Source organism: Thermobia domestica, chromosome 8 (genome assembly GCF_964235325.1).
Source record: "Thermobia domestica chromosome 8, izTheDome1.hap1.1, whole genome shotgun sequence".
Taxonomy (NCBI): Eukaryota; Metazoa; Arthropoda; class Insecta; order Zygentoma; family Lepismatidae; genus Thermobia; species Thermobia domestica.
This window is the reverse complement of record NC_137461.1, coordinates 153,647,350-153,669,896: the sequence shown is the minus strand read 5'-3', so window position 1 is coordinate 153,669,896 and position 22,547 is coordinate 153,647,350. Positions and strand designations below refer to the sequence as shown.

General features: G+C 35.0%; 1 protein-coding gene across 1 annotated transcript in view; it reads left to right on the top strand.

Moving 5' to 3' along the window:
• The window catches only part of LOC145691870 (uncharacterized), a 31,376-nt gene extending 11,437 nt beyond the window's left edge, over positions 1–19,939 (top strand). The window contains exons 2-3 of the mRNA XM_081767179.1: positions 2,772–3,191; positions 18,729–19,939. Coding sequence (XP_081623305.1) covers positions 2,772–3,191; positions 18,729–19,544 — 1,236 coding nt within the window. The 3' untranslated portion in view covers positions 19,545–19,939. The remainder of the gene's footprint in view (positions 1–2,771; positions 3,192–18,728) is intronic.
• Positions 19,940–22,547: the final 2,608 nt, after the last annotated feature.

The window sequence follows — 22,547 nt, the reverse complement described above, 5'->3', positions numbered from 1 at the left end:
TTCATTTTATCGAAGCTGATACATGTGTAGTTTGGAATTAGAATTGCGCTCATGTTGTTAGCTAATTTTAGTATGGGAGAGAAGAAAGGAGGAGAAAGAAGAGGTCTCTTTACCTGACACGATTATGGGATAAGAATGTGTATATTGGGTGGCCTAACTGCGCGGCGTTAGCTGTCGCAATATTTTTGATGCGGAGTTTACAATGCTGTAGAGTTACTTGCTTAAGCTTATCAGTTTTGTTAGCAATTGAGGAATGCGTGTTAGGCTTTGAGAACACTTTGCAACACAATTCACTCTGTATATGAAGGGTACGGGGAAAAAACAAGGAATGTCCATGTATGTGCTTTTTCGGGTGCTTTGTCCTATCTGTTGGTGAGTCTTGGCACTATTTGACTATCTATGCCATGCATGCGTAGATGTAGAAATGTTCATGTAAAAAGTGGCAAAAGATTTCATAATCCTATTCTTTGTACGCGATTTTCAACATTAAAACGCCGTTATCTCGAAAATACAGTTTTGTGACATTCCTTGTTTTTTCCCCTTACCCTTCATATTTATTGTTATACTATTGTGAAAACGCTATTTGTAACTCGCTAGGAGACGAAAACACTGCATTCGAATGAAAATTGACAGCCCCTATAAACAATGAGTAAAGTGAAAACATAGCAACGCAATGGTGAGACCTGAAAGTTAAGGTCAACGAACGTCCACCCGAAAGAAGTGCGAGGGCTGATCGTGTCGAATTACAGAACTTCCTGAACTTAAGAATTGCGGATTAAAGAACACTTACTACACTTAATACTATATAAGTAGAGACGAAACTTTTTCGCAACAGTTTTGATATTTTGTAGCATTAATTAGCACAATTTTTGCATTTATGTCGCATTTATTTTTTTTAAATGTAGCACCTTTTTTTTTTTTTCAAAAAGTATAGAATTTGTAAACAGTATATTTTTGGTAGTAAGGCGCATATCTAATATCAAAATGAGGATATACCTTGATTAGGTACACATTCTAACTAATGTATTCATTGAAATATAGAAATTAATGCAAAAAATTTAAACACTTCCTCTATCATCATCTTTACTTAAAGGATAACATGCAGCAAGACATTACCAATTCTTCTTTTAAGTTTATTCTCCTGTCTGTAACAATTATACTTGCAAAAGAATCTCTCGGTATCAACATTCGAGACTGGCAACCATGTTGAACGTAACGAGCTGACAGAAAAAGACCTATGGTTACTTTTAAACTGCTTAACAATGATTCAATGTCAACTTGCTTATCCTCAGCCTCATTGTTAAGAACTTCAATATCCTTATTTTTTAATTCACCGTAAGCAACCAACAAATCATGAACATTTTCACCATAAAACACAGTCAGCAATTTAAACAACAGTTCATATTTGTTGATGTCTACATCTTTATGAAGTGAAACAGTTTCTGCATCAAATAATTTGCAGAAATTTTTCGTAAATGTAACGTTCTTTAAGTTTAATAATACTGGAAATGCGCTCTCTAGTTATTGTTAGCAATAATTAACAAAAATTCTACTTTTTTTCGTTTTTATTCCCATTTATCGCAAGCATGGTGCCCATCAGGGGGGCAAGGTGGGGCGCTCGCCCCCTAGAGGGAATTGTACTTCAGAATATCGAAAACCCAACAGAATTTGTACATTAATTACAGCAAAATTTGAACCTATATTTGAAACGTCGCTTACACTTGCCCCCCCCCCCTTGGAAACCAGAACATGGGCACCCTTGATCGCAAGTAATCGTATATCAAGTTAGTTGCAATGAATAGTGAATCATATTTCACATAGAAATGCGATTAAGAACATTACCATATGCTACTGTTATTTCTTCAAAGAACAAATCCAGATAGGATAATTTATCAATTCTTAGTGACTTCTTGTTACGTGATTTCTCTGACATACAGTCTAACAACTTTGTTTATATTCATAAATCAATATCATTACTAAACCCACAATCGTTATTATTATTATTATTATTATTATTATTATTATTATTATTATTTAAAGTTTACAATTAGGTATGTGTTGTCTGAAGGAAGTTTTATCTACACGATTTTTATAAATAAATACAAGACTAGCAAAATTGATTGTATCGGCAAAGAACCCAGCTACCCAGGGCTGCATTTATCACTAGGTCTACTAGACCAGGAACTTGGACTATAGCACGAAAAAAAAGTTGAATAATAATATGACTAAAGTCAGAGTAAACGCCCTCCAAGTAATACTCCCTTTAACGACTCTACTGGTTTCAATCATTGCTGGTTGAAAAGTGAATTTTAACGTAACTGCAGTAAGTAGACAACTGAGGTGAGATAGGCGCGTAACGCTGTTATGCTCACACGTGGCGCTTACGTGCATGTGGGCCGCAGAATACCCCGTCATCATACCAAAATTCATTAAAATGTATCCAAAAATGTTGAAACAAAGGTATGCATAAAATAAGCTTATTTTGTTACTTTATAGTGTTAAAATCGTGTACGTAGAATGAGGGGCGGAAAATACCTTTCAGACTAGGGGTGAGAAATATCTCAAAATGTCATACTATTTCCTTTCTACTGGTTGGTATTTCATTCAGTAGGTACTAGTTCATGGTATAATTTTCAAAATATCTCTTGTGCTGATTAAAATATTTTAAATTTATAAAAAATAAAATTATTCTATATATATAATCTGTATATCATGTCAACATATCCTGTAGCAGTAATATTTTGAGTAATGATTTTTTTCTTCATGCACAGGTGCCCACTATTTCATTTGATGACAGGGAAACACTAAACAACCTAGAGAATCTTGAAATAATGAATTGTGAAAGCCTGGAGTTGAAACCACTGAGCTTCCGTAATGCAAACAACCTGAAAAAAATCGTTATTTCAGGAGTGAAGCTTGTAAATATTTCCGAAGGGGTATTTGATGATCTCGAGATGATAACTATTGAAAATTGCAATCTTTACTTGCAAAGCAGGACGTTCAAGGATAATATTGTGGAGAATATTCAAATTCGAAATGTGCAGATGGATGAAATCCCTAAACATGTATTCTACCGAACTAAGAACCTGAAGAATATTAGTATAATGAATGCCACGATTGGTAAGATCGCTGCTGAGGCAATAACATTACCAGACGACTTCCAAGTAGATTTTGCATTGGAAAATTCAACGGTAAGTATTTTTATATTAGTAATAGAAGCTTTTACAATTTACGGAATTAAGAAATAATAACTTATCGGAGACATCCATCCTTCGGTTTCTGATAAAGTACATTAATTCATTAATGCACATTTATTATCTCACTTGCAGAGTTGAAATTGGAAATGAAAATTAGAACGTAGTATTTTATAGTGGGAAGACAAGAATGAATTTATCATAGTAAGAAATGCAGATATAATAATAATAATGTGCTCTTGTATTGAATTCGCGACGACGACTGTGCCATAGTTTCTGTATGTGATGTTACTCACACCGAACCTTTAAATTTGGGATGCCTTTATTTTCTGTTTGGAGCACTTGCTTTGCTTTATTCACATCACGGTTGGAGCACATGCTTTCAAGTAAAAATAGCTGCTTCACTTCCGGTTTAGCGAAGTCATTTGCTTCAATTGTTATTCATAAACTTTGCAGCATTTGCTTCAAACATCTAAATGATAAGCATTTTCTTCTTTTAGTTCATTCAGCCCAATGATTCACTGCTCAGGTTTGTAGCCGTCGTAATTATTACTGCAAAAACCCCTCCGTTTCTACGCAACAAAATCAATGTTGGTAGTGAAGTTGCTATTTTAGCTATTATCCATAAATTTAGACACTCTAGTTATATTCAGTCTTATGCAGAGTCATTTTTATTCTTGTATTAAGAGCTTGACTATAAAACATGATAGTAACTTCAGTATGTAATAACACGTAAGGGAAGTTATCAACGCTTTATATCGAAAAAGGTTAGCCTCGACTTTTTCGCGTGGTTGTCCAAAACACTTTAGGAGAAATCAAGTTAAGTGAGTCCTATTCTCTCTTATAGTGATTTCTCCTATTATTTTTGGACAATCCTACAGAAAATTCGTCATTGACCATTTTCGATATGAATCGTTTTTAACTTCACTTACATGTTACTAAATACGGAAGTTAAATTTTTGTTTAGTCAATCTCTTAATACAACGCTAAAAACGACTCTGCATAAGGTCCATTGTGTTTCATTAACCAGTACAAACATGTTCTAAGTTTAAATAATAAACTCTCTTAAAAAGACAAATTACTGAATATCATCCTTTTATCGTTCAACGCTATCCAAAAGTTCTTAAACAGTTGGCTTAATTGATTGAGAAGTATTAGTGGAGTAATTATATCATGTGTCTAATTTGAATGTGTCTAATTTGAAACTGGTTTTCGGATTACATTGAGATGCATAGTTTATTATTAAGTTTGTGATAGATGTACGTTGCTCATAACATTGGAATTTAAATGGATTGTAATTAAATTAATGGAAGAGTTTGAACAGCAAATTCAACCTGCCATAACTTGCCTGAAGTTGAACTTAAGTAACTGAAAAAAGAAAAAAAAAACTTATTAACTGCTCTGTCAACTAGAACCAATATTACACTACTGGAAAATAACATTACAAACTATGACATTGCTTTCCAATCTGAACCACGTTTATTCCATAGACAGACATACATAATAAGGGTAAGAAATGATTATAACATGCGCTTCATGTGTATAGTGGTTTGGGAAAGACAGGAATACCATTACACTGTAACCCCCATATTTGTACCGTGTACAGCCTCCATGGACAGCAATGCAGGTATGGAGACTTGCATGTATTCGATCATAAAGATAACGGATACGGTCTTGCGGCACATTCTGCCATACTTGTTAGATCTGGTTGTGCAAATCAGCAACAACTATAGGTGATCGTGGAGTAGTTGTCAGTTGTCGACCTATAATGCCCTATACATGTTCGATAGGAAACAATCCAGGGAAGCATGCTGGCCAGGAAAGTCATGACACATCTTGTAGAGCACGTTCTATTGCAAGGGCAGTATCTGGCCGGGCATTATCTTGCTGAAACAGTACATGACCCTCTTGTCTCAAGAAAAGGAGTACAACAGATTCCAGCATATTTTGCATATAAGAGGTGCTTGTCGATGTCCCATGCACAAACACGAAAGGCGAACAGGAGTTGTAGTTGATTGCACCCGACACCACAATGCCTGGTATTGGACCACTGTATTTTTCACGAACAGATGCTCTCCAGTCAACAGACCCTGAACTGACAGTCTCCCGAAGGCCTACAATACGACCTCGTTCGAACTCATTCATTTGACTTAATGGTGCACGATTGTATCGTCGTGACATCCTAACTTGCTTGTGTTTACTGTTTGAATCACATTAACTCACCTATTGACCTTCTGCCTCTGTTCATTCACAACACAGAATCGACACACATGGCACCAATTTCACTCTCTGGTGCTTCCATCTGTTGGCCCAAACAGTTACAAAGTTAATCACCTACTCCAATACCACCATAGAACCTAATAGTGGAAGCACATCAATATCCCTTATGTATTACAGGATGTTGTATTTTTTTCGGCAGACTTGCTTGAAGTTTAATGGAAATACCTAAAAGAAACCCACTTATTAACTTTTGGAAGTAAAGTTGCATGTGTATTTATTCACAGTGGATTTATATTTCATTAATGCTTCACGCTGTTTGTGCGTCTCTGCAACCAAGCTATAACTGCTTGAAGTAGAGTTCGTAGGAAACTGTATTTTAACATCTTATCTTCTGAGGGCTGAAAATAAAACGAAATCATATAATTATGATGTATATAGCGAGAAACTACTTAACGTAAACTTATACAGTTAACACAGAAGACATTCAGACAGCATGTTTTATGAGTTGTGTTAATATGAAGCTACTCGAAATTTTACATCAGTTTTCCAATAATCCAATACTTTGAAATAAGCTTAGTTATACAGCCAATCAAAGCAATACATTTTTGGAAGTCTTCAGGTAAATAATCACTTACCTGATAATTGCGCTTTAATAAAACCGCGCGAGTCATGCTGACTTTAGTCACGGGTCACCATTGGACTTTCTATATAGTCTAACTTTTCCAGCTATTTATTGAAGGAACCTTGTATTACAATGAGAGTAATCTTAATAATTTATTTGAGAATTTTCGCCCACCATTGTAATACTAGTATCAAAATGACACTCTTATTACTAGAAGTTACTCGTGGAAATAAGATTCCTAATTAAGGTATAACTTTATGTATAAGTTAAAGTGATTGTCTGGAAACATTTCCAATGTATTCCTCATGTCATTAAAAACATTAAATAAACTTAATTCTATAACTTTAAAAAGGGCAAGAATATGTAAGCACAAACAAACATTAGAACTATTTATTCTTTTAATTTTGTTATTTTGTCTTCCAGCTTTTATGTTCTTCTCACACTATATGATAACGTAACAATTTTCCTACTCTGGTTTGTCTGACTTCACAATGCTATTGTTTTTATAAAGCACTTTTAGTTGTTTTGTTGTAAATTGAGCATGATGTTCATTTTGCATAACCGTAGGTTTGGATTAAGACATATCTAACATAGCCTATATCTAACAAAGTGTTGCCGCGCCGACTTCAAATCACGGAGAAAGAGCCTATAAAATTGTAAATATCTTAGAGGTGTAACTTTGGTTTCCACTTGTTTGCGACTAAGATCAAATAAAGCATTGCGACTAAGATCAAATAAAGCATTATAGCCGAGTAAAATGTATTTTATTCTACAGAATAAAAAGGACTGATTTCAAGTGATCTGACTTCATAATCATGATAGAAAACTGTGAGGCTTACTGAAAAAACTATTTTATATGGTTATATAATTAGCTGTCTCCAATTGAATTCAACTTGAAAATTTCAAGTGTGAAAGAAGTCATACAACGTACATAAAATAGATGTAGAATTTGAAAAAAAAGAAGAAGAAGAAGAAGAAAAGGAAACAATGATACAATGGCGACTCCTCAAAATATTAAATTTCTGCTAGTCTTAGGATCAAGTCAATTACTTTTTTTAAAAAAAAAATATAAGGTGGTAAAGGTCTTTTAACTTACTCGACATAATATGATATCGCTTAATAAGTAACTTGCAAGGAATGTGAGTGACCTTGAACGCTCAGAATTGCACACAAATGTGCTTAGAATATAAATCGCTCATGTAGAAACAGTGGTATGAGCCATTCGCATGCAAAACTGCTCGTCTTACCACGAGGGACATTTGATTGATAACTTATGCAAGGTCTAAGAGTAGAACTATGGTAAGGCAAAGAAACAAAATATTGATATAATAGGACCAAAAACACACATATTGTAATGTTTGGACGGATTGCTACATTTCCTTTTGCTTAAAATAATTACGCTACCTGAACAACAAACGTTTCCACTGACCTGATAATGTTGCCTCGCTATTCAGTCCTCAAAGTGTAGGTGTGAGTTTCAGTGAAGTTTTTCAAAGCAAAGTGGAACAGGACAAAGTGGACAAAGCAAAGTGGACATCTGACTTAAGTCCCTTTTTCATATTCAATAGCACTTCTACTTTCAAGCAGTCCAATATCAAACACCGAACTAATTACATTTTCAAACTATGAAATTGGTATGTCAAGATCACAACCTGCCTTTGCCAAGCATATTGTAACATAGGCTTGTATTTCGGTGCAGAAAGCTGATTTTATACCACAGAGTGGTCTGAAGATAAAATGACGATCGTCTAACTTTATTTGTGTTTTCTCACATTGTAGTCTTAGAAAATCAACGATCCTTCTCACATAGAGCTTGTATTACCTAAAGAGGTACTCAGGGTGGCCACTCATTTGGAATTTCAAAATCCCCTTACTTTTCCCTGACTTTTCCAGAAATTTTCCCGGTTTTCCAGAAAATTTCTAGAGAGATCTAAAATTGGTATATCATTGTTTTTCAAAGCTTAAACAGAAGCTACAAGTGAAATGCAATGTGGACTAGAGGATCATTATTAAAAAAAGAATCACAAAGAACACTAGCAAAGATAAATAGTCTAATTTTAATCACTTACTTGCCTAATTTTCAATTCTCCTGTGTGTTTCCACTCCACTGTAACCAACTGCTGCACAGAACGAGAAGAGGAATGTCTATCCCTATCGCTTTCCAACCTTAAGCTTAATACTAGTCACAAAAGTACACACACTTACAGTCCACTACTAAAATACAAATTACTGGAACGAACACTACTTTACTGAAATGTTTTAAAACCTCAAATCACATATTTGCAGTTCACTAAAATCAAACTGAAGTTAAGACCACATCAACTTAAATGTTTTAAGACCTCAAACCAATAATCTCATCATCAATTGCAGACAGTTTCTCCTTGACATCATTCAACAACTTCATTTTCTTCGCCTCGAGTTCAATAACTTTATCCTTAATGGCATTTCTCTTTTTCTGTTTCTTCTCTTCCTCTTCTTGCTTCCTCAAAGACTCAACATATACTCCATGAGTATTGCGGGCAGCATGGACAACCCTCTTTGTAATTGGAAACTTATCAATACCACCCACAGCTGAAATTTTATCATTTACCTGCCTGAGTGCAATTAGACTCAACTCCCTTTGATTTTCAATTAAACATTCTTTGTTGATTGAAAATCCCCTCTCCACACTAGCATTTCCATGAGATAAAAGGAGAAATTTCACAAAATCAGTCATATGTATTGAGCATGCGCCTAAATGCAGCATCTCCATCTAATGGTCATCTAACCTCTTACTTTTCCTGTCATAATTCCTCATTGCTTCCAATAAAATAGGATTTTTAGCAAAAACTTTGAATTCACCTTGGATTTCATCAGCTAATGTTCCTGAAATCCAATTTTTGGATACTACAATTTCTAGGCAATTGGACAATCTCTTTTACAGCTACAGTGTCATCCATAACAAACACACTTGTATTACGGTACAGCATAGCGCTGCCCGGTACACACCATCCTTAACCGGCCACTGTGGAGAACTCTCTACTCTTCGCCCTCAAATAATATAGCTTTGCACTATTTTATTTGTGGGTTCAGAAAGTTCGTCCCCACGACGATCGTTCAAGGAAGGCGTGATACACCTCACCGTAACGGTCCAGATTCGGACGGAATCACCTGGGCGAAGACCTAAGGCGTGTTATGAAACATAGATGACAACATCACCCACTTTCATGGATTACTTACAAGTGACATAACAACCATAATCTTACTTCGAAAGAGAGAAAACAAACAAATCTAAACGTTAGAGTGCCATTTATTCATTAGTTAAACATACCTGTAACACATTGATTATTTTGGATATATTGCCCCAATTACGTAGTAAGTTCGTAAAAACGTTTTGAAATCGTTCACAAAAGCAGTTCTAATTCGTCGTGGCGCCTGTTACTGTAATCACATTTTAGCAGACACACTACATATCCGGAATAATCTTCTTGTAGAAATTGCCCTTTCCTCCAATTTCAAGTGTTTATGCAACAGTCTTTCCAGGCTGACGTATTAACAGTATTACGTTGCAACTAATGTTGAAGAAAACATGTTATTCAGACATTTTTGCTTTAGTCAATAATCTTGAGTCCATTACCTTCAAGTGCCGCTTGCCAAGTCCTTTGTTTCACTCGTAATCTCGATCACGCACCCCTGTCGTTATAAAATATTACTTGGGGCTGATTTACTTTGACAACGACTTACGTAAAAATCACCAAGACATCTACATCATCAACACTATTTTCACTGATTATTTACGTGGTTTTACGAATATCGAAGTTTTTTAAAAAAGTATATTAATATTTATATATTTTTAAAATATATTGGGTTCAAGACTCGACTCTGTTCTAAAATTTTTGTCGAGTCATTCCTTGCACACACACACTCACATCGAAAAACTAACTATTGCCTCTCATTTCTTTCCTTTTCCTCTTCTTCTACCCTGTCTTTTAGCACCACCAGGCGGCAGCATGATCAATGAGAAACATATACCACACAAAGTGTACAAATTCAGATGAACGTCACATAATGCACTAACGCAGAATTTGCGTTTATACGAAAAATATTTTAAGCAAAATTTTGGTACAGTTACATTGGCGGCCGAAAGGAATGTACGTGCACCATTCAATAATGGTAAACGTTCAAGAACCCTGACTGTAGTTTCACTTCAATAATCATCACTGTTTCAAAGTTAAGATGAACACTAGTTCACTTCGAATTTTATAAGAACTTTCGTCGAGTTACACTTCATCAGATGAAAAAGTTCCATTTAACGTAGAAAAACGACAAACCCGTGGGGCATTTATACACATACATAAAAGTTTATGGGACTTTTATATGTAAAGTTTGTAAAGTCTGTAATTTTTTTTTTTTTTTTTTTTTTTTTTTACATTCGGCACTGTCACTAAGTTAAACATTTATATGTGCATGACTCACAATTGATATACAAATAATTCTCATGATATACCTTTAATATTTGAATTACAATATTGCTATATGCGCTCTTATTGTTAAAAATAACACAAACATTATACGAAATCATGGCATTATTTAGAAGTAAAATAGTCACATTACTTACTTTACGATATTATGCACAAAAAAAACTATAGAACATAAACAAATAATCATTACGAATTACTCAACTTTTCAACAAATAAGTAAAACAAATATTACTTGAATAATAAATCTCAATATTCCACAAAAGGAAATGAACAAACTTATTCTACACATATTATACTTAAAATGTATAAATGACAAAGCATATTTGTACTTCTCACGCTATTCTAACAAAGAAGTTACGGAAACAAAATTTTTATTCACAAATACAAGAATTACACATCATTTAAATATAATAACTACACGAAATAAATTTATTACCACTCTTTAGTACTGTTACAATAAGAGTGAGGCCGGATAGAAATAAGTCTGCCACACTTTTACGCTAATAAGCGCCTATCCACTTAAATTTTTAAGTCTCCCTTCCCCATTATACATTCATAATTTCATCCCACCCCTTTGGAATGGCAACAAGACCTTCTAGTGAGGTAGGAATATAAAACAGCATAGAAAAATGAACCCAAAAGTTAAAAATAAATGAGGGGGGGGAGTTGCCATTCATAATTCAATACTCGTGTTACAGTATTCCACTGACACACAAAAACTTACTCTCGCTCTAGTAAAATTAGAGCTTATCATCGTTTACATTTGTAATAGTACATGAATGCTAAACAACTCACCTCGTACAATTGGTGGTTTAAGATCTTACAGTTAGTCTTGATAACTTATCGCAAAGCATCAACAAGACAATACGATAATTTATGTAAACGAGTTTTTAACTCATATTTCCTTTACATATGGATACTAATAAACAACATTTCATACATATTAGCATTTAGAAAACAACCATGTCCGTGACCTTTTTTTTTTTTCACGTCACGTCTGTTTAGCTTAGGATTCAGCAAATGATTTAAAGCTAACATAAGAGTGCGATACCGACAATCTAGCTTATCATTTAAATATTGCAAATACGTGTCACATTTTAATAGCTCTTTCAACATCAACTGAACATTGAACTTATTATTTTCGCTCTTGTTGAAAACAGACAAACTAACTTTCGTTACATTTAACGAATTCACATTTACTAAAGTTTCCGGTTCACAAGAATCAATTTTTTCACTATTTTCTTTTACAGAATCAAATTCTTTTTCATGTATATGTTTCTTAGCTAATTCTAACCAGATGTTCCTAGTTTTCTGAGTGGGTCTCCACACTCTCATACGATCAATAGAATGTACGCCACAAGATTCTCCAGTTAAAGGATCTACAAGTTCAAAGACTTTATCTGAAATTTTATTTTTACAAAACAGTGGACCTTTAAAAATATTTTTCTTAAATTTCGACAGTTCCAAAATCATTGCAGATATCACATATTTCAAATAATCAATCCGGCGGAAGGTAATAATCTATTTAACCTACGCCTACTTTCGGTTTCTCTAACTCAGGAGTAATTTTGTACGATTTCATTTGCCAAAACATCATGTACGTGAAATCGCAAATGATCAAGTGGTTTCTAATCACGACTTTACTTTTAAAACACACCATATTTATATATGCACTTTGTTTTTCAACACTACAGATGGCAACATTGCATAAAATATTGCTCTTTCTTTTGCATTTTAATGCACTGAACTGCTTGACTTTCACTTTATTAGCATTAAATTTTGCATCTTTTAACTTTTCATTCATTATGGCAACACTGCGTCGATACTTGGATCGCATACCAAGTTGTCAATTAAAACACTAATTTACGTTAGAAGATTGATTCACCAACTTTTGAACTATACCACAATCTTCAAAATTTCTTCCTTTCTTTCGAAAACTTTTAACACGCTTTACTAGCATTTTTCGAAATTTCAATCGATCACTAATTTGACTTTTCATTTTAGATCGGTTTTTTGATGCACCTGCATGTTTGGGTTTTTTCATTGTGATGACACATTTAACATACGGTTTTTTATTAACAAGTATTTTTTACCTATATTTCGTTTTGCATTTATTTTTATTTTTGGTTCTCACCAGTACATGTGATTTATTCAACAGCCTAACGGACGTTTTCTGAAAAACTTTACAATTCTTAACGTTTACAAATGATCTGCAGTCTGCACCTAATGCAACAGCTGATTCAATACTTAATGATCTACTATGATCGCTAGATTTCAAATTACTGTTATTCGTGCAAGAACTTTCGGAAGACAATTCAGAGACATAAGCAGAATCATTTTTGCGTGTACCATGCTCTATCATTACCCTTCGATGGTATTCAAATCTACTTTTAAGATTGAAACGCAGGACCTTGTTTGAGAATTTATGAAAGTTATGCAATAAGCGGAATAATTTCTTCACTTTCTTACGGACTTTATGCAACTTTTGTTTATTTTTCTTACTCTTTACTGCAAGCTAGTAAATGAATGCGCTTTTTGACAAGTTTGCTACACAGATGCTTTACGCTACTGAAAATTTCACGACAAACTAGACTGTTTTCTTTCCACGATACAAAGTTGTTACTACAATTGGGAAGCTTATTGAACTCAAAACTATTATCTTTGATCTTTGAATGTACAGACATCGTGCATACGAGTACAAAGAAAGTTATTTGCTTGTCTTGCTTAACTTGTACTTGACTGACAACTAACTCACAACAGTGCAGATTACTTTCGACATGACCTAGTTTAACAATCGTTACATTAACAAAGTAAAAGCAACTAGTGCGGACGGGGATACATTCTAATTCATTAAGCGGTGCACTACCTAAGACACTTTCAAGTGTTTGCGATAACAAGCTACCAACGCGCATTGAGGTCTCTTTGCCTCGAATTTCATTACAATAAACGACGACATTAGTGCTGTTTTTCGCTAAACGGTATGCACACAGCTCATGAATGTTATTCAACCCTTCACACAATACACATTTTTTTCCTACCTGTCGCTTTTCAACTATTTTCAGACTAGGTGTGTCTGCTACAGCAATCACAACAAGAACTTTCGTCAATAACTGGACTACGAGTGTTCGCATATTCTTTACCTGTACAAGTACTAATAACTACAACACAATTTACTTCATTACTTTCTTTTTCTTGTGACTCAAACTTATCATCTAACTGTATCGAAAATCGTTTAACACTATCTGAACCTGCACGAATAATTTTGTCTACACTTCTTTCTAAGCTCCTTTTAAATTTAACAGAAGATTCCTGTAACGTCGATACTCCAATTGTAATACCGTCAAAACATTTTTCTAACTGTTGTTTGGTTTTGTTATGACATTTTTCTACTTGTTGGTGGATTTCATTGTTTGTCTCATTAATAACATCGTTGAGTTGCTGTTTGCTATCATTAATAGCTTCAAGCAAAGTTTGCAAGCTTATATTTTCACTTTTTGCCATGACTACAAGTTACAAATACACAAACACAATAAACACCAATAATATCTTCAAGTTAGCGCATATAGCATATCATGAGAAATGAAACCTGTCGAATATTACAACACCTAGAGCTTTTCCCAGATGCTACATCCGTTACGAATCAATTAATAAAAACGTGAATTATTATTAATTGATCCGTCCCTGAGAGGGAAACGCCATTCTATTACGTTATCCGGTCTCGATCCGTGTACCGTCCCGATTGTGATTTTTGTCCCAGTGAAGGGCTTAGCCATTCTATTACGTACCTGGGTTCGATTCTTGTCTGTCTATGTTCGGCAAAGCCATTCTATTAATGGTCCTGGGTTCGGGCTCCATTCTATTACGGTACAGCATAGCGCTGCCCGGTACACACCATCCTTAACCGGCCACTGTGGAGAACTCTCTACTCTTCGCCCTCAAATAATATAGCTTTGCACTATTTTATTTGTGGGTTCAGAAAGTTCGTCCCCACGACGATCGTTCAAGGAAGGCGTGATACACCTCACCGTAACGGTCCAGATTCGGACGGAATCACCTGGGCGAAGACCTAAGGCGTGTTATGAAACATAGATGACAACATCACCCACTTTCATGGATTACTTACAAGTGACATAACAACCATAATCTTACTTCGAAAGAGAGAAAACAAACAAATCTAAACGTTAGAGTGCCATTTATTCATTAGTTAAACATACCTGTAACACATTGATTATTTTGGATATATTGCCCCAATTACGTAGTAAGTTCGTAAAAACGTTTTGAAATCGTTCACAAAAGCAGTTCTAATTCGTCGTGGCGCCTGTTACTGTAATCACATTTTAGTAGACACACTACATATCCGGAATAATCTTCTTGTAGAAATTGCCCTTTCCTCCAATTTCAAGTGTTTATGCAACAGTCTTTCCAGGCTGACGTATTAACAGTATTACGTTGCAACTAATGTTGAAGAAAACATGTTATTCAGACATTTTTGCTTTAGTCAATAATCTTGAGTCCATTACCTTCAAGTGCCGCTTGCCAAGTCCTTTGTTTCACTCGTAATCTCGATCACGCACCCCTGTCGTTATAAAATATTACTTGGGGCTGATTTACTTTGACAACGACTTACGTAAAAATCACCAAGACATCTACATCATCAACACTATTTTCACTGATTATTTACGTGGTTTTACGAATATCGAAGTTTCTTAAAAAAGTATATTTATATATTTTTAAAATATATTGGGTTCAAGACTCGACTCTTCTAAAATTTTTGTCGAGTCATTCCTTGCACACACACACTCACATCGAAAAACTAACTATTGCCTCTCATTTCTTTCCTTTTCCTCTTCTTCTACCCTGTCTTTTAGCACCACCAGGCGGCAGCACGATCAATGAGAAACATATACCACACAAAGTGTACAAATTCAGATGAACGTCACATAATGCACTAACGCAGAATTTGCGTTTATACGAAAAATATTTTAAGCAAAATTTTGGTACAGTTACACTTGGATCCAGGAAAGAAATTGCTCGTGTCAGGTTGAATTTTAGAGGTGACCTGTCCATTATTTTCAGTATGAATTTCTGACATCCTGCGCGAGTCTTGTCGAAATTCAAGAGTCTGTCTATCCGATACGGTATTGGTTTTTCGTATAGCATCCTTTGATGTGTACCCAATGTTTACAAACTTGGCTGGCTTTAAGTTTTCGCTATTATTGAAATCAATCTTAACCAATGGCCGGCCTTCCAAATCACGAAAGAAAGGTTCAACAGTTTTTGCTAATGTTGTGAAAAAGCCAAGTTTTGCACCAAGCAGGTTATCATTTATCAAATGGCTTACAGTTTCAAAGCTTTTGCACTGTGGTACTTTCTTCTCATCAACAGACCACTGTACGTATTTCTTTACGTTCGGTAATATTTCCATCGCCCGGCAAGCAACGTCTGAATTTTCTGTCCATCTAATGCTGCAAAACTTTTTTCGGAAACACAGAAGGTGAAGGTGAACTTGCAAGATCTTTCTGCAGGTCACTTAAAAATTTGAAGTTAACATGTGGGCCATCCATCGAAACTTGAACAATTTTCTTGAGGTCCAAACCTAAGATACCATTCTTGAAACTAACTTGAATGTCTGCTGACGTTGAATGTCCGAGGAACACTGAATTTAAATAACTTGCTGACACTTGGTTTCTTTCATTGTCCCAAAACTGAATCGTAAGGTCCATTTGCTGCTTTTGCGAGACTTTGGTAAGGCTTTCATCAAACCCAATAACATAATGTTTGCAAGCTTCTATTTCTTTGAGATGATCACCTTTAAAAAGTCGTCCAAGACCATGAACGATAGTATAAGCTAACTTGGTACGTTGTAATTGCATCTTACTACAAATTTCGCAATCAGGGCACATGAGCTTGAAATTTGTTAGCCAGTCGGGAAGCAGATCGGAATGACAAGTGTTGCATTACTGCCTGCAAACACCACAGAACTTCAGCTTTAGTTACTGACTCAGATACTAGAAACGACTTCATAACATTAGCATGTTTATTTTTAATAGATTCTTCGGAAGCCACCAGCATCTCTTTACTTACAACCAGTTCTTCAGCGGGACAAGAAGGACCTGGATTCTGACCACTACATTCCACTGCATTCTTTTGCTGACATAAAGTTGTTATCGGCCGAGTTAATACAGAGTTCTTCACAGCTGCAGTGTGTTTTTTGCCTTCCATGTGGCTAATAATAGCCCGTTTCCCCATGTTGCTGAGGCTAAAAGTATTTCTGCAAATCTTACAGAATGCAGCATTCCTGTGGTCCTTCACAGCAGAAAGCCACAATGAGAAATTTGGGTTGGACAGCCAGTCGTTCGAAAAAGTAGCTTGTCGTGCCAGCAGTGGCGTGCGGTGGTTATGCAACCGGGGAACAGGTCGACATAGATGGGAAATATTGTGTAACAAAACAACGGAACTAAAGTAAATGAGCACTATTAAAATGTGCTTTTAAGAAATCAGAAAATTTTGTTTGTAGCTGGTTTTTTTTTTTTTTTTTTTTTTTAGAACAGTAGTACATGCAGTAGCGGAATTGGGCGTAAAATCTAGGGGGAGGGGAATGCCATTACTTCAAATTGGTGGTCAAAAGGTCAAATATCTGTAAAAAAGCATGGCCAATTAATCGTGTGTCGCAAAAAGTACTGCTGCCACTGAGTACAAATGCATGTGGAATCCACACAGTTTTTGATTCCACATAGAAATACACGCATTAACCAAAATTCCACACATTTTGTGGAATTCGACACACATTCGGAACTCTTCCGGCAGAAATACTCAACTATCGTTCAGCCTTTATGTTAATCACGTTACTACTAAAACGGGATGCAGGGGCGCAGCCCCGAGCGAATTCTGGAAATCAAGCAGCCATCGAACTAAACAAGTGTGTTAATTACAAAATGGTCCCGATTTCGCTCCAGCTCAATTCATGGGCAGCACTAAATGACAAAAGAATATGAAGAAAGTATCCGCAGCCCAAACCAGCAGAGCTAGATAAACGAAACCTGGAACGAATGAGAAATCTGGGGGCGAAGCCCCCAGCGACCAAAGCTATTTTGTATATAAATAAACCGGCTAAATGGCTAGGAATACAGCAGAACGTAAATTTTCCCCCGAGTAAAAATTCCATGTTTTTCATCAAAATTCCCTGACATCAAGAGGTGGGCAATATTTTGTTGTCTTCGATGGCTGTATCTTGAGCGTAACATCCTTGTTCGGAAAACTTTCATCTGACAGACTACGATCTTTATAGCCTGACCACAAATCACACAGTAATAGGCTCTTTGCATCGTCATGTACATATTCAGCAAAGACGGTAGTTAGAAAACTTTTCATGTGCTCTTTCGTCATTTCTCCACTTTTTCTTTCTCCACATGAATGTTTTGTGGACGTGCTGCTTCAAGTTTTTTTGAAACATTTGGACCAAAATTGCCTTATGGCCTTATGGCCTTGAAAACAGATATAGAGCTTCTTATCTAATTTGCTACTCATTAATAAAGCAACATCAATTGTATAGCTGTATGTAAAGCTATGCACAGACTGGAACATACCAGCTGTAGTTTTCTCACCTCTATGAGACAGTGTTGACAATGAAGACATTATTTCATACCCGGGTTCATTCCCAGCGGGATCTCATGTGGTTAGGATTCCACGTTAATCAGTAGGTCCCGTCTCATATAGCCTCGCTGTTGAAAGGGACTTTAAACTCAAAATCAACTCAACTCTTTACACTCTAACCCACAACAGAACACTCCAAAAGAAAGCTCCCTCTTTCTACACCATTCACACAACTATTCACTACACTATTCACACAAATGAAGTAAGTACTTGTTCGTACAACATGCCACCGTCGAATAGAACTAGCAGACAATAGCTGTGTTTTGCATGGGGATGATTCATACCATTGTGCTTGGGCTGAGCGATGTACAATCTAAGCACATTTGTGTGCGGTTCTAAGCGTTCAAGGTCACGCACATCCCTTGTTATTGAGATTATCAAATTAAAATTGGTTTTACTTTAATATTATGAAAAAAAAATAAAAAAGGATACTTAACTGTTCCTCAATTTTACTTTCATTTTAGGAACTGCTAAATGTACTGCTTGGAAGGTATTAGTAAAATTATATTTCTAATTCTATTTATAGGAGTATTCTTAAAATATATTATGAAATTCAGACATTTTTTATATTCTTTCTAGATTAATACAGTGGAGAGTAGAGCATTTCTAGGATCAATCAATAATTCTAAAATCACCAACAACACTATAAGGAATGCACAAGAAGGAAGCTTCTATTTTAATGCTAAACGAGTCACTTTTGCAGGTAATATGTTAGAAATGCTTAAAGGTAATCCGTTTCAATTTCGCGTCTCTCATTGGATAAACATAACTCACAACGAATTTCAGCACTTGCCTTCTACCGCTTTAACGGATATTTTTCTCGAAAGCGACTCCGATGATGATACACCAAAATTGATATTCACGGACAACTTCGTACAGAGTTTTCAGAGTGATTCCTTTAACATCATTTTAGATGATGAAAATGACATAACACTAGACCAGAATTCTTTTGTTTGTAATTGTTCTGATGGGATTCTTGACATTTATAAAAAGGCAAACTCAAGCAATGTTCACGAAAGAGGTAAATACGACCATCTGATAAAAACTAATTATTGCAAAATGTCTGGAATGTTTTGCGGGACTCTTCTGAATTTTCAAATAAAAATGGGCGAAATATGTCTTAAAGGTGATTCAGGAATGAATTATAAGTCTCTTTGTGATGATATTACTTCAGAATCAGGAGTTCCAAGTTACGAATCAGGTGAGTCTGAATCTGATAGCGAGTATTCTTCCTCAGACAATGAACACCCTGAAATACATGGCGGCGATTCTACAGAGACGATGGCTACTTATCCTCTACCAAAGGATTCCGATTCAAAAGATGGTGTATCAAAACAGTGTGCAAGAGTATCAATATTACTTTTCTTGTTAATTTTCAGCTTTCACATTATCTAGGGTATTTATCTGTTTTAAAGTTTTATAATGCTTGTGAGATGAGTCGAATCATAAAAAAATCAACATACGAAAGGACAAACAAAATTTAAATTAGGTAACATTGGGATTTGATTATTTTTTGCCCTGAATACAGAAGTCCTAAATGCAAAACTGTACTTTTAGGTTCTTTATCAATAACTTGTAAAGAATAACTTGGCAAATAATAAAGTTATTGCATAACTATCATCATATGAGTTTATTAGCTGGAATATGTCATACTGAAGTATGAAAAGGATAAACAAATATTCAAACTGAAGATCTGAAATAATTGTACCTTTTAAGGTAAATAAAGAAAATGTTTTATGTAATATCAAGTACAATATTTATAAATATTTACTCAACACACACACACACACACACACACACACACACACACACACACACACACACACACACACACACACACACACACACACACACAAATACAATGGCTATGTAGAGGGTCGTTCAGAAATTACGTTGAATAAACTTCCGTAAATGAGTTTTCGTGTTTATTTTGTGTTATTATTTTCTTTACATTTCATTGTATTTTATCCAGTACCACATATGTTACAATAAAATCATTATGTGATGAAAACAAGATCTGTATTTTATCAGCAATTTTAAGAAGAGACCTGTGTGTCGAACAGTGGGATTTTTATGAATTTGGAATTATATTAGGCCGCATCCCAATCGAATTATTTTTTTTATTAAATTTAACTTACAGGTAGGCTTTGATGGTGTCCAGAACTGCAATTACATTTCACTTTAAATAATCTCAGTAAACATAACTTATACATGGAATACAATCCTCGATATTCAAAAACGAAATTGATTTACTGAAAATATTTGTAATTTGAAAATATATTTCTTTTCAAAAGTATTATACTACAGAGTTTTCAGAGCTCATCTCCTACACATATCCATTCTTGGTACCTCCCTCTTAAATACAAATTAGATATCAGTGTCCAGTGTAGTTCAGGTTTCACGTCGAGTTGTAGGTCAACGCCTCATACAACTTCGGTGCTGAATTGAAGCGTTCTATATAAACTAACCAACGACACATGTTAGCGTCTTCTTACATTAAAAAGCCTCAAATGAGAAATTTGTAACTGAGGTATAAATGTAGCAAACCATCTGTTATAATGAGGTTTGTTATAAATGTAAATTCTTTGTTGCATTTTACTGCGTATTTTAAATATACAAGTTTTTCATTTGGTTTATTTTTGTTTGTAGCCACAAGAAAATTTTGACAGCGACTGTGCATTTAGATATTTCACATTGGCCTATTACAATGTTTTATTCCTTAAGTCTTGTGTCTGAAAATTGAAACAGAAAAAATTCCATTATATATGTATACAGTAGACCCTATACATGTATATACAATTTTAGTAAAGCAAATAGATTTTGGTTTACGCATTGATATTTCGGTTTTCAATTTCCCAGTATATATATATCCAGTCTAATCGAGCTGTTTCTTTAGCAGTATCTTCACACATATAAATTTATGTCTAGGGATTGGTATCTGAGCATTTTTGCAACTTAGGGCTTTACCTAAATTGACATTGTATGTTGTAACTACGAGTACATGAGAATTCAGAAATAGTTATAATTTGACCATTTGTCAAGTAAACCATTTGTTTCGAAACCAATGGATGTTAACTTAGAAACATTTAAATGTACAAATTTAATGAACTTATAACAACAGTTTAAAAGAATGCATAGATAAATTTCATGTATGTATTTTAAGAAATTATATTTGCCATATCTCAAAACATGAAGTAACGTAACTGGATAGTGTATAGTTTTTATTAGATAATAACTTCATTCATTTTATAAAGTCACAAATCACGAAGATAACATATCATGATTTCTTAAAGAAATAAATTAATTCGATTCATTGAAATTTATAATATTTATTTATTTATTTATTTGAATAATAAAACTCAAATATATGAATATGTGTATTTATGTATACTGTACCATTAACTATTGTTGTAGTCAAATAACGTAGTAATAAAGATTTTATTAATTGTTATGTTCAGTTTCGTTATTTTAATAGCTTAAGCAGTAGAATCCAACTACACGTAACACCTTACATTTTCCAAATATGCATAAATACAAAGCCTGCACGTTTAATTTCCTGATTAACGCTATAAATCATATAGGTGCGCCTTACCACCTAATCATGCTTTTCCCTTCAGTGTACTTCACTGCTGCGTCTACACCGCTAGCTGATCCAGAAGAGTGGTTTGGAGGGAGTGGATCACCTCCTGGACGATGAATGTTAACTCGAAATATGAAGCTTTGTATTAAATCAGAATAAAGTATTGCGCTGTTTTATGTATAGGCCTATAAAAAAGTAGCTTTCAGGAGGTGTGCGGTCACCTCCAACCACCCTCCTCCTGGATCCGTCAGTACTCTACACTACTACACACTGATTTCAACGTTATCATCATTGCCGCAAGCAGTCTTAGAACGTCTGTTGTTCAATATATCAGAGTTCGCTCGTTGTGTTATCTTGGATGTGCTAAACGGTGTCAAATCGTTTCCCTTTTGAATGGGTTTTAATGAAGAGAACAGGAGAGTCACATACTACATTGGATAAGAAGGGGGATGTTTACGATAGGAGTATTTCTGGCCAAGAAGTCGACATAATTACTGAAGTGTTACATGGATTGTTGTCAGTGCAATTGCTACTATCCAGATTCTCTCTCGTCCAGGATGAACTGTATCGCTTGATCCTTGTAACAAATTGTGAAGATCTCCATATTGATAGTTTGGCTACATGGAACAAGTTCGTGATAAACTATCCCAAATATATGTAGGAACACAGTCAGTACCACTTTCTCCCGAGATTGGACTTGTCTGATCTTTTTGGGTCTCGGAATCCAGGTGACTTCGAAATAGACTACATTCCCTCGGTTTCGGGGCCGCAACCGCCAACTTATGATTTATCATTTGTAATAATATTGGCTAGGAATA